General features: G+C 41.2%; 2 protein-coding genes across 2 annotated transcripts in view; one reads left to right on the top strand and one right to left on the bottom strand.

Moving 5' to 3' along the window:
• The window catches only part of LOC101847162, a gene marked incomplete in the record, with an annotated part of 37,348 nt that extends 31,548 nt beyond the window's left edge, over window positions 1-5,800 (bottom strand). The window contains 3 exon segments of the mRNA XM_013090018.2: window positions 1,548-1,658; window positions 2,179-2,379; window positions 5,640-5,800. Coding sequence (XP_012945472.1) covers window positions 1,548-1,658; window positions 2,179-2,266 — 199 coding nt within the window.
• Window positions 5,801-6,242: 442 nt separating this feature from the next.
• The window catches only part of LOC101846934 (epsin-1), a gene marked incomplete in the record, with an annotated part of 16,479 nt that continues 8,793 nt past the window's right edge, over window positions 6,243-13,928 (top strand). Inside the window, 5 exon segments of the mRNA XM_013090019.2 lie at window positions 6,243-6,339; window positions 8,903-9,308; window positions 10,767-11,009; window positions 12,081-12,141; window positions 13,278-13,477. Of these exon segments, the coding sequence (XP_012945473.1) occupies window positions 9,042-9,308; window positions 10,767-11,009; window positions 12,081-12,141; window positions 13,278-13,477 (771 nt within the window).

Genomic DNA, 13,928 nt, shown 5'->3' with positions numbered 1-13,928 from the left:
TTAGAGATAGGCTCATGAAATATATGACGGTATGCAAACTGAAAAAGGTGGTTTTGTTTCAGTTTGTTTTCGTAGAGGTTTTACGGCACTCACAACTGCATAAGGTCATATGAGCGCAAGAAGATTAGAGGTGTTACAAGAGAGTAACAAACATAAATAAGAAGAAGGGGAGATAAGGACGATAGATGTTTCATAGGAAAGAAGAAGCAAACCACACCAGAGCACCCGTCAACCACCCACAGAGGGGGAGACAGGCGGAAAGGTGGAGAGGGAGAGAGACAAAAGGGAGAGGAGGGGAGGGGTGGGGTGGAGTTAGGCTCATGAAATATAACATTGAAAAATGGGGAAGGGGGGAGGGGGGTAGATATAGGCTCATGAAATACATGACAGTATGCAAACTGAAAAAGGTGGTTTTTAAGGGGGGGGGGTGTTGCTGTTGTATATGTTTTGGTCTTGGTTGGGGTGTGTGTGTTGTTTTGTTGGATATTGATCTATATTTCTTTTTTGTTTGGGTTTTTTTTTTTGGGGATGGCATGTCAAGTTTTTTTATTTTTTTTTTTAACATGAAAACCAAGTAGTGTGAGGGAGGAAGCAGGGGCCATGATATATCTACAGACACTGAGGAATAACTATAACCTCAGAACATCATGTGTCTTTTTAGTTTTAGCAGAGGTTTTACGGCGCTCGTAACTGCATAAGGTCATATGAGCGCCAAGGGGTGGATGTCAACAGAAAATTGATTACAGGGAATCAGACTTACTCTGCTCACGTCTCTAGCTTCAACAGCACAAAGTCTGCTTCGACTATCAAGGCACCCCGGAAATAGCGGGTCACAAGAGAGTGACAAAACATACAAAAGAAGTAGAGGGAAATGACGACAGTAAGGATCAGGGAAGAAAAAGCAGCAGTTCCCTGTTGCAGTTCAGGCACAGTTATGAGCACATTGATGAATCAGCCCATTTACAATTTACGATTCTACTGTGCATGATAGGAACAGGTTAATGTCCCCCTTTTGGGAATGGCCCAAAGACACTTCAGTCAGTAGCACTGCCCTGGGGGGTATGACGTGTCTACAGAATACAAACATTGGGAAATAACAATAACCTCAGAACATGATTTGTCCACAGAATACGGACATTGGGGAATAACCCACAGAATATAGGACGAGAAAGTGGGAAACAGTAAATGGAAAGAGGGAGAGAGAGAAAGAGAGAGGGAGAGAGAAGGAGAAAGAAGGAGAGAGAGGGAAAGAGGGAGAGAGAGGGAAAGAGGGAGAGAGAGAGAGAGAGAGAGAGAGAGAGAGAGAGAGAGAGAGAGAGAGAGAGAGAGAGAGAGAGAGAGAGAGAGGGGAGAAAGAGGGAGGGAGAGAGGGAGTGAGAGGGAGTGAGAGGGAGAGAGAGATAGAGAGGCAGAGAGAAAGAGGCAGACAGACAGACAGACTCAGACAGACAGACAGACAGACAGACAGACAGACAGACAGACAGACAGACAGACAGACAGACAGACTCAGACAGACAGACAGACAGACAGACAGACAGAGATCTCACCATTCTGGCAATCTCTCCCGTTGGCATGTAGGGTGAAAGGGTCCTGGCAGACACACTGGTGATCGGAGCACACCGCCAACCATCCACATGCTGAGCCCGCGCTGCAGTTGTCTGAGGGGGGGGGGGGGGAGGAGATACAAAAGAATTATTATTTTTATTATAATAATCATCATCATTACTATTATTATGATTATTATAACTATCGTCATCATTATTATAGTTAGTGTGATGATTAGCTGCCCGCCAGCCTTCAGCTAGACAGCCTAGAACTTACGGCTTCGCCATCAGGTGTTGCGACCTCAGTGTTTTCTTGTCCTATCTCTATTTTTAATAACAAGTTATATATATGTGTACAAAAACATACACACACACACACAATTCATGCATGCACACATAACATTCATAGTGATCACCGCTTAAGAGCACTCTGTTAAGAACCTGGTACAAATAGGCCACTTCTACTGTGTTCAGTACCCAATTTTTTTTCTCTTACAAATTTCATTTCTATAGGCCTACCTGCCTTTATAACAGAATCCCGCCAAACAACATGTCTAGAAACCCGTCTAGGAAACTGTCTGACAAAACCTGCCATAGACCTCAGTGTGGCCAAAGATCGGAGACGTGAACTCACATGAAGCAGCCTGTCCTAGCAGGAAGGAGCTGAGCACCGCCAGACAGAGAAGCTGGGGAGCGCTCACACATCGCTGGGTCAGCACCATGGCAGCCTACTTTTCATCTTCCAGCTGGGCTGAGCTCTGAACGTGCCAGTCTGTGACGCTTGTACGAATCTGTGACTTCTTCTGCTGAGTCTTTGACATTCGCACGTGTCAGTCTGTGAATAAGTTCAAATAAAAACTAAAGGGCTGCTGCTATACAACACTTTAAATCAAATACCACAAGAATGAGATGTAGGCTAAAGTAAAATAATACCAAAAATCTTGGAAATCTTGTCTGGATTTGAACCATGAGAAAGACAGTCTAGTCTAGAAATCTAGTGTTGATTAACTGATTCCGTCCATTCGGCAGCTGACAGTGGCTCTGAGTTTTTCCGCTGCGTCCATTCGACCGCTGTGAGCGGCTCAACGAAATCCGAAACAAATGCGCCCTTTTAAAAATAGTTCCGACTTTTTAAGTTGTCGAAAGGAAGTAGAACTTGTAAACAAACCTGACCTCAATCTCTGAGCACCAATATCGATCGAAACTCCGCAAAATTCTTGCAAAAATCGTTGTTTTGTTGTCGCGATGTAGGCTAGATCTAAGCCGTCTAGATCTAAGGGTAAACAACACAGAGTGTGGTATAATAAAAAGGCCCTTCAAAGAAAGATATTCAACTAAATTTGTGAAATTCTTGCATAAATGTGTGCTAGGGTGATATCACTACAGTGTTGTGTTGATTCCTATGGATTATAAGAACTTGTACTTGTAGAGCTGAGACAATGCAGTAAGTCAAAATTTTTGGAGAGCTGTTGCGCAATTTTTTTTCTCATTCGTTTTTGTCTGAATGAAAATGCAGTACAAACAGAATATAGGTCATTGTTATTGATAGATAGATATTAAATTAACTCATCTCTCACCCTTCCTCAGATTGTCCATCATCCTTTGAATCTTAATAAAGAGCAAGTTCAATAACATCACAGAAGGAAGTTATTCATCTTTAACTATGATGGACAATATCAACCCTCGGTATGTGCAAAACCTTGTGGGTAACCATCCAAGGAAATGGGAAAGGACAGGTGTTGTCACCGAAGTCAGGCAATTTCACCAGTACGTCATCCGTGTCGACGGGTCAGGTAGAATTACGCTAAGAAACAGACAGCACCTGAGGAAATTCACGCCCTTCCACAAAACGTCTACGGTCATCACTGGCATAACCCCAATCACACCAGAATCAGCCCGTCAGCAAAAAGGCCCCGACCTTGACTCCCAAGTAACGCCGTCACCACCACCAGAGAAGTCCCAACAAGCAAACGGCCCAGGAGAGCTTCAGCGGCATGACCCAGAATCAACTTCCGTCCTGCCGGACAGCCCCGACACAGGACCAGCCTCACCCGACAGCCCGGCCGAGCCAGTAGCTGTGCCTGACGAGCTGGCATCAGAACCCGAAATCCGTGACAGGTCATCAGCCTCACCTACTCACAAGAAACTCCCGGCAGCACTAGCCCGTCTGCTCCCCCACAACAAGCCAGGGAAGCTAGAGCAACGCCCCCTGAGACCCCGCTATCACAGAAAGAATGACATTACTAAATACTGAACCATACATAACAATTGACACTCTTACTATTCAGTGGTTATTATATTCCTACGCTGCAACTCTTGTATTTCCCCTTTGCTCCTTACAAGGCAGCTTTGGCACCGGCAGTTGGTAGATCGGATTTCTAACTTTCGCTATATATATATATTCAGTCCCCTTATTTACTTGATCCATCTCATTCTTATCCTCAAAACATCCTTCACTTCCACTTGACTTCTTACTTTTCCTCCTCATCCTTTTGCATTGATTTGTCCGGTGTCTCATGAACCTTTCAATAATTTTTTGCTCTGTAATATTTCATTCCATTTATTTCACTTTCCATTGACGGATCATCTGAGCCATCAGTTTTAAACGTACCCTATAAAAAACTTTTCCCCGGGAGAGGGAGATAGATAGATACTAAATTAACTCATATCTGATCTCTCACCCTTCCTCAGATTGTCCATCATCCTTTTCCACTCACTCCAACCATACACATCCCATAACATTTGAACTTAGGGGGGAAGGGAACAATACACATCCATTCGCACTGTAATTTGTAATCATCTTTCATACATGATGCTTGTATCCATGTTTAACTAAGAATAGGTGTGTGTGTAAGGATCAAGGGACCGAAGTGTCACAATAACATCATCCTATGGATGGCACCATGTAGGTCTCTTTGAAGCTAATTGTGGTTTCATTAACAGAGTAAGATAATTTCAGCCCCATTAGTAATCGGCATTACATCCATTCTCATTGTTCGTACCTTTTAGTTACAGTTCAAATTGTCCTGTTGAATATATTTTGTCATGTTGTGGAAAAGGATTTCACTCTTTGAATCTTAATAAAGAGCAAGTTCAATAACATCACAGAAGGAAGTTATTCATCTTTAACTAATTGATATAAACACATACCTCTATTTATTCCCATCAGTTTGGTAATATGACAATACCTATTAGAGTGAGGTAAATTTTTACTTTCACTCCCGCACACAGATGCACTGTTTCAGGGGTCAAACTGCTGTACTGTTTGCTGCAGATCACACATAAAGCCACTAAAACTGTCGCAAAGCAATTATTTTCAAGACAATTTCAAATCTAACTGTAAAATATCAACAAACTATGGGTAAAAACAGGGGGGCATGCCCCCCTGTAACCCCCCAGATTTTCTTTTACCCCAGTGGGGCAGGCCCTCCTGGAACCCCCCGATTGGTCCAAAGCATGTCTATCTCGGTTAAAAACAATCAAATATTTCACAAAAACTATTAATTTGCGACGGAAATGAAGTTGATATTCGTGTTCAGCGCATCAATATTTAGTACAAAATAGACAATTGGTAGCTGAGTGTGAGACGGGAGGGAAAGTAAAAAAATACCTAGAGTGATTTTGAGCTTCACCGTAATACTTTAAATAGATGCATCCCAGAGGTCTAAAACTGAACAGGGAAAAATAATTCTGTCCACAGCCAGAAAAAATCATGGACGGAATCAGTTAATAAAATTAGATTATATTTTAATAAAAGTTAGACCTACTTTAGTCTAGCAAGCATGAGAATTTAAATCTTGAATCGTGTTGAAATGAATAAAAAATTATAGATCTAGATCTAGATCTAGATTAGAATCTAGTCTAACAAGGAAATTCTAATTGATCATGTTGTCTGGGCATTCTTCTACACTTGTGGACAAAGCTTCTCTGAGTCTGAGCCACCAACCAGTCTAGATCTAGATTCTAGTGTTCTTCCTGGAATGGGCCTACAGGCTCAATAGGTGAAATCCGTTTCAGCAAACTTTGATTCAGGGTATTTATTATTAACTATACAGTAAAATCTAGTCTAGATCAACATCTGGATCGAAAATCTACCACTAAAAATTGTTGCTGGCCTCAAAGTGTGTACAATTTAATTGTTGATGTTCGATTCGCGTCTTACTTCTGTGGATTTCAGAGGTGTAAGAGCTTTTTCCGTATTGTGCCAGCTATATGGTAGGGTACCAGCGAAGTTATAGGTCTACAGTAAGGTCTTTGTAAGGTTCTTAAAGTTTAAACTATATATTAGTGATGCTGAGTTTCAGTTAAAAATACAGAGAGAATAGAGCATTTAACAAAAATGTGTAAGTTCATCTGTGAAAAAAAAAGAGATTTCAAACAAAACAGTCGACCGAAAAGTGCCTTATTAACAAGTCGCACTTAACAAATCCAAACTGGCATACAGGGCATCTATCTTTGTTGATGTTTTTTATTTTTCGTGGCTGTTCTATAAATTGGGTACCTCCCACGTATTAAAAGTATAGATTTTGATAAATCTGAACTTTTACTGTAAATTTATTCACTATTTGTAGAGGTGAATTCATTGATAATTAAGATAATACGCAAATATAATAACCTGAAAGGAGATCTAATCTACCGATTGTCAAGAACTCTGTCTGCTGTTGCAGGAACCTCCCTCGTTGGTAATGCTAACAGGAAGTACAGAATTCCGTCATAGATCGGTTTCTGAGCAAGGAAGTGACATTGCATGTCGAAACAATACCTAATTTTTTTTTGTCTTGTATAAAGTTTCTTCGTAAGTATTTAGTAGTGTCATTATTTTACACCTTAGTTATTTATATTTATTTACACTCAGATATGAAACCTAATTGTCTTTGTGAGGAATGAAACTCCGTAAGTAGTAGCCCATGTTCATTTTAAATGTTATGCCTAGTGAGTTTTTGTCAGCAAGTGATCAACAAAACAGGACGTGAAAGAGTGAAAACAAAGCAATAAATAAAGAAAACAGATCCTTAAATTATCAACCAGTAGCTGCCTGTTCGAATTTAAAATCTAACTGCGAATCTGTGTGTGCTGGGCAAAATGATAATGTGTGTTTTGTCGACCATTCTTCTCTGAAGGCTATCATCATCGTGGTTTGGTATCAAATTTCAAGATCATAGCAGTCATCATAGAGCATCATAGTCATAGTCCTAGCAGAGCCTTCTACTTCTTGTGGTCTTACTGTCTTAGAATACTTAAATTTGTCTCTAGATTCTAGATCTAGAGTTAATCCTGTGGTGCGATATACCGTAAGCGATCTTTTACTTTTGTGGATATCTCTGGAAGTTACAGGTCGATCTTCATGATTTTTTCACCAGAAGTTAGAAAGACTTCCTCTCTATAAGGTGTAGCGCATTACTGTAACAGCAGTTTAAAATTCCTATATGTTGTGGTGGTGTTTGTTTGGTAACGTGTCTGGTTGATGCGCAAGGTGTCTGATTGGTGCCACATATCGTCTGGTTGAGTGCGCAATAGTACCATGTTTACAGATCTAGAATCTAGATCTAGATCTAGCTCTTTTCTGACTCTTTTCATCTTTCTCTATCCTGGCCTTGTCTTCTTTTCCTTGCAAGAAGTTCCTGTGCTGACCGTAACGGAAGGCCAAGGTCAATGAGGCGTGTTCTTTTTGGGAGCTGTGCGCCCCCTAACAGGAGATTTCCTTACACCGTGTGTATGTGTTTTGATAATGGATAAAAAGAAAGGTGCTGTGGACACAAGAAGGTGAAAGAAGAAAACAAGAATTAGACTATACCTAGACTAGTATTTTTAAAGGAAAAGGACAAAAAAGAAGAAGAAAAAGACATGAAAAGAAGAAATTGAAAAAGAAAGGTGCTGTGGACACAAGGAGGTGAAAGAAGAAAACAAGAATTAGACTATACTTAGACCAGTATTCTCTAAAGGAAAAGGACAAAAAAGAAGAAGAAAAAGACATATGAAAAGAAGAAATTGAACATTTTGGAGATTAAATTTCCATATTAATTAATTTTGACGTGAATACATTAACTTATCATCTTCCAATGGCAATATAATGCATCCAAATGGAAGGAAAACAGTCTGTTTCAGTGCACAATGCAGGTCATAAAGAAATAACTTAATAAGTAAAACAAACAAAGGGCCTAGAAGCCACACTATCAATGCCAAATATAGCAAAAAAGCCGATATTGCGCACTGAAACGGACTGCACAAATTTGGTCCGCTTCAGTGCGCAACCCTATCTGGCATGTTCCTGGGCATTAAGAAGCAGCCTGCGATAGTATTTATCGATTCTAGTATACATTCTACGTTACATTAGAGCTAGATTAACTAGATGTGCTAAATAATGGACTACTCAAGCGCTTTGTAAATTCACCGATACCGGTTACGAAAACCATCAATATGAAGAAGCAAAACTTTCCGACACCGTAGAATCACGTGTGTTGACAGGAACCTCCAAAACGAAAGTGAAGTAAGCTGCATTCTGCGCATGCTCACAGAAAGGGACCTCATTTTCGCTGTTCTTATAATCCAAAACAAAGCAGGAGACTGGGGGTTGCGCACCCAAACAGCAACGCGGTGACGCTGTGGGACTCTAGATCTATCAATCTGGGTTCCATTGAATTGTCTAAATTTGCTTGACAGCAGAAACAGGCTGGAAAGATTAACTAAAGAAGGAGCAGGAATTCCGTAACGAGCGACCACAATCACAATGAAGTTAAAAATGATAGAAGTAGGCCTAAGTTACTAGAAAAATAGATCTATAGAAGATATTTATAAAGAAGGTTAGGGTTCTTGAGGCTAGGGTTAGGGTTTGACTTGAGTTTGGGTTAGTTAGAGTTTTGTATTGGTTTAGGGTAGAGTTAGGGCTGTGTTCTTCGCTAAATCTATAGGTGTTTGTTGGGGTGGTCACTCGTTGCAGGTGGGAGTCTTTCTAAATAAGTTGTTGATCAAGATTGTAAGTTTCTTAATTTGAAGATGTATTGTAATTCAAAAGAAATATAGATTTTCAGATCTATGGATCCAGTCGATCACGACTAGCGTTACGATTGTGATTACGATTTATCCTGGCTACCAGAATACATATATATAAGCTGTTATTATTGTCTTTTTCCGGGAGCCGGCACTACTGCATCCGGTTTCATTCTCAACGGCGAGGATTGCAGTTGCAGCCGCTGTTTTCAGAATTTAGACTTTGAAAATGCTCTTATGTTTTTTTGCTGTGTTTTTCTTCTGTCCTAATTTTTGTGCGTCAGAATTGAACAAATGATTGGGCTCATACTCTGGCAACTTGCATGATGATGACCACTGTTCAGTTTCTCTTGTTTTGTGTTTGTCTCCAGGATGAGCAATGTACGTTTTCTAAGTTGACGAGTGACGAGGCCCCTGCAGTAATCAGTGTTCGAGAGTCAACAGGAGTGCCGTCTATCGGAGGATCATCAGTGCATTGTTCCTGACGGAAACTCTCTATCATTATTCAAAATGCCTGCGATTCGAAGAACTCTGAAAAATGTTGTAAAGAACTATTCAGATGCCCAAGTGAAAGTTAGAGAGGCAACCTCGAATGATCCATGGGGCCCTTCGAGCACGCTGATGTCTGAAATAGCAGATCTCTCGTATAATGTAATGGCTTTCACAGAAATCATGCAGATGGTATGGAAACGCCTAAATGATGATGGAAAAAACTGGAGACATGTATATAAATCACTTGTGGTGCTGGACTACATTATCAAGACGGGCAGTGAAAAGGTACTGTTCGCCACCCAAAATATTTGTTGGTATCACAAGTATAAATGAAAGCCAAGAAGGCTGTTTTCCTATAAAACAGGGATCTGTGTGTACTCCTTTTCAACTGCATTGTCATTTCATTCTGTCCGTTTATGAATCTTCAGCTCAACTCTGACAACATATTTTACATTCTAATTGGTCGCTTTTTTAAGGACAAGCTGGCTAACTCATATTTCGGGGGTTTCCAGAAATCTTGACTTACTCCAAAAGTGGACATAGCCCTACGTATAGGAGAAGTTTGGTTTCATTGGTGTGTATATTTGTTTGGTTATAGAGAAAACTCTCCTTGTCTTTTAAAGAAACTGAACACGGGGCAAAGGTCACTTTAACTTTGATTTTTCTCAAAACAGCCTTTTTCGGGATAGCCCCCTTGTGTTTAAAAAAGCGACCGATTCAGCATCTGCAGTGACACCATTTCCTCTTTGTGTGTGCGTGTGTCCTCCAAAGTGCCTCTTCTTTATACGTCTCAGTAAAAAGGTTCCTGATGACTCTACTTTTTTGGCTGTGCGCCCCGGCTAAGCACAGCGTGTTGAGGATGGCTGAGCAATGTTCTAACCTACTGCCTTTGTTGTATACAGTCAACATTTTCTAAGATGGCTACCTATTGTCGAGGCGAAAAGCAACTGTCTTTGACAGATGGACTTTATACGTGGTCAATGTCATTATAATGTGGAAAAAATGTTTTAAGCCCCACAAGGGTTTATTGAGGAGTGGCCATTTGTACAAATGATTGTCTTATAGTGGTGGATGTTGAGCATGTTCAACTGATAAAACAAGAAAGGCAATAGTTGAGCTCAAAGCTCAATCATAGAATTCTAGTGGCGCTGACCTTTTCATCACATTTCAGAACGAACCTCACACTTCTGGTCACCAATTTTAATTGAAACTGAAGTGTTCAATATTCATTTGATTGAGATAGAGCTGAATTTTCATGATTTTGATCTTTGAAATTGAAAATGAAGTTTTTATATAAAAAAATTATGAGCATCTCTGCTGCTCAGTGTAAGTTTAAAGCTGCACACACACACACACACACACACACACACACACACACACACACGCGCACAAACACACTCACACACATACACTCTCACCCATACACACTCATACACTTTTATACACACTCACACTCCTACACACACACACACTTTTATACACACTCACACTCCTACACACACACATGCACTCACACTCATACACACTCATACACATTCACACCCATATACACTCACACACAAACACATACTCACACTCATACGCACGTTCACACTCGTGCACACATTCACACTCATGCACACATATATTTATTCCTAACATAAGTAGGATTTTTGTTTTTTGACAAGCTGTTCTTCAAGATGTAATTATTTAAGAAGTGCGTCTTACATTTACCGCAATATTGATTTGTTGATGTTTGCACAGGTTGCCCAGCAGTGTAAAGAAAACTTCCACGCCATCAAAACGCTGACCAGCTTCCAGTATATTGACGCAGACAACAAAGACCAGGGCATGAACGTGCGAGAGAAGGCCAAACACCTGGTAGCGATGCTCTCCGACGACGAGAGGTTGAAAAATGAAAGAGCCAAAGCCCTGAAAGCCAAAGAAAGATTCGCTCAGAATGCCATGGGCGTGGGGAACGGCAACGGTGTGCCCACCAGGTCGAAGGTCAGAGCTTCTCTTCCTTCTCGTTATTGTGCTGTTGTTTTTAACACTTTGCAGTCACACAGCCAGCAATACAAAATTCCCCATTTCGTCACCCAGCCAGCAATACAAAATTCCCCTTTTCGTCACCCAGCCAGGAGAGTGACTGCAACGAAGTTCTCGGGCCAGGCGCAGAAGTGCGTCAGGTGACCGGAACGGGTAATTTTCACCGATGCATTATTGTGCCAAGGTGACTGCAAAGTGTTAATTCTAACTTTGTTCGTATTTGTGCACAGATTTTTAGGGTTGTTGTTTTTTTCTTGGAGATTATATCTCTTTCCTCTGTGTTCCTTCTCAATGAATACAATGAAAATGTGATGTTCACAGAAACAATGTTACTAAGCAATGTCATGTGAAAGAAAATATGACCACCGAAACAACGTAACTGAACAATATATATAAAGTAAAATATGGCCACAGAAACAACGTAACTGAACAATGTTTGTGAAGGAAAATATGACCACAGAAATTCCTGATAATTTATTATAATTCTTGCATCTTTTCCGTCAAGGTCTAGCTCTTCCAATATTTTCAATAGCTCGTCATGTCTACAAGCACACAGAAAGTTTGTAACAGCAAGTTGTTTGACAGTTTACTTTTCCGATCCAGCGGCCATTTGAGTTCTAGCCCTTCGGCCTGTGTTTGACAGGTCAACATTTCTTTTAATTTTAGGTGGACTATTTCAGTTGATGTTGCCTATCTTATTGAGAGCTGCCCCAGAACCTGTAGGTTGGGAGTAGCCCTGGAAATATTGGTGGTGAACTGATGTATCTTATATGGGGTGTGCATGACGGCGGTTTGGGCCAATCGCTGGCCTCTGTCGCCTCACCTGACTCGCCGGCTCTTTACAAACGCGTTTGTTTTCAGGCGACCCGTCGTAATGGCCACCCCGTATTAGGAGACTATGTCCGATTCAGAAGGATGAGGACAAAAGTGATAATTGTTACCTGTGCACATTTATAAGACTAGTGATTCCTTCCCCACTGCTCGCTGCTGTGGAAAGCTGGGTTTGACTTTGTGACTTTGATGTTTCAGGTACGTCTGGGAGGCAGCCCCACCATGGGGGGGTACCAGGAGACCCCGGCATACCCTGACTGTAAGCAATCAACCTCTGTCTCTTGTTACAAGTCTAACTCATTTATTCATTTGCCAATTTGCACATAACTTTACGTGTGGTTGGCTGGTAGTCTGGTGTGGTTTGCTTCTTCTTTCCTATCGAACATCTGTCTTCTTTATCTCTCCTCCTTTTTTTGTATTTGTTACTCCCTTGTAACACCTCTAATCTTCAGCACTTATATGCCTTATTTTATTGCAAGTGCCGTAAAACTCTTACGACCCCCCCCCCCCCCCAAAGAAAAAAACCCCATAACTTTACTTGACACTTCTGTAGGGCAGTGACTGAACAAAAATTTTGTTTTTAAGAATCTTGATCAATAATATTTTTTTTAAGTTTCTTTATTTGGGCCCTCTACAGGGAGCCTAAATCTACCCATTTTCCCAGTAATTATCCATTTTGAACCCTGTTCAAACATGATACCATTAAAACATTAAAGGTGTCAGAACCAACTAAATTCGCGATGAGCTCCGAAAGTAAAAGTGGGTGGTTGACGGGTGCTCTGATGTGGTTTGCTTCTTCTTTCCTATCGAGCATCTATCACCCTGATCTCCCCTTTTTTATTTTTGTTACTCTCTAGTATCACCTCTAATCTTCGACACTTATATGATGATGACTTTATTGTGTTGCAAGTGCCGTAAAACTCTTACTACCACCCAGGGCAGTGCCACTGACTGTAGTGTCTTTAGGCCATTCCCAAAGGGGGGACATTTCTGGATCAAGCATAGTAGAATTGTAAATGGGCTGACTTATGTCACGCTCATAACTGTGCCTGATCTACAACAGGGAACTGCTGCTTTTACTTTCCTGATCTTTACTATCGTCATTTTCCTCTACTTCTTTTGTATGTTTGTCACTCTCTTGTGACTTGCTTATTCTGGGGTGCCTTGATAGTCGAAGCAGACTTTGTGCTGTTGAGGCTAGAGTCTGATTTCCTGTAAAGACTTCTCTGTTGACACCCACCCCTTTGCGCTCATATGACCTTATGCAGTTGCGAGCGCCGTAAAACCCTCTACTATAAAAAAAGCCAAACTCTTACTAAAATTAAATGAAAGTTTTAAAAAATGGTTTTGAAAAAGTTCTGCATGCAATCTCTCCCACCCCTCCATCTCCCGTAGCATCGCCTGGCAGCTGTAGTGCAGGCACGCCATCAGAGATCGAGTCGGCCCGACCGTCGTCAGCCGGGGAGGAGGAGCTACAGCTGCAGCTGGCGCTGGCCATGAGCAAAGAGGAACACGACGAGCAGCAGCGCAAGCAGAAGTCGGATGACATCAAGCTGCAGATGGCCATCGAGCAGAGCCGCGAGCATGTGCCGTCGGTGAGCAGACTTGTCCCAGGCTAGGAGCTTGTCTCATAGCTGTCTCATAATACACCACCCATCATAATAAACCACCCATCACACCCCCCCCCCCCCCCCCTTTCCACGCAAATTGTCAGAACACGCAGCTGCAAATATGTACCTCTAAAAACAAAGAAAGAAAGATATAAAAGAAGTTTTTCTACCAACTAGCATAAGGCTTTTGTCAGAATAAGCATCAATGTGTGTTGCTCTTTCGAGTAGGAATCTATATTACTCTGAAGGTCTTGTAATTAATTCCTGCATGTGGTTGAATGATGCATCTGATGTGATAGGTACATTTTGTCAGCTTTACTTCTCTTTTCATATTAATGGTGGGTGGTTGGTGGGTGCTCTGGTGTGGTTTGCTTCTTCTTTCCCATCAAACATCTATCGTCCTTATCTCCCTTTCTTCTTTTTTTACTTTTGTTAC

This window comes from Aplysia californica, unplaced genomic scaffold (assembly GCF_000002075.1).
Source record: "Aplysia californica isolate F4 #8 unplaced genomic scaffold, AplCal3.0 scaffold01109, whole genome shotgun sequence".
Classification (NCBI taxonomy): Eukaryota; Metazoa; Mollusca; class Gastropoda; order Aplysiida; family Aplysiidae; genus Aplysia; species Aplysia californica.
Note: the sequence above shows the minus strand (reverse complement) of the source record. Positions and strands in the feature narration are given on the sequence as shown.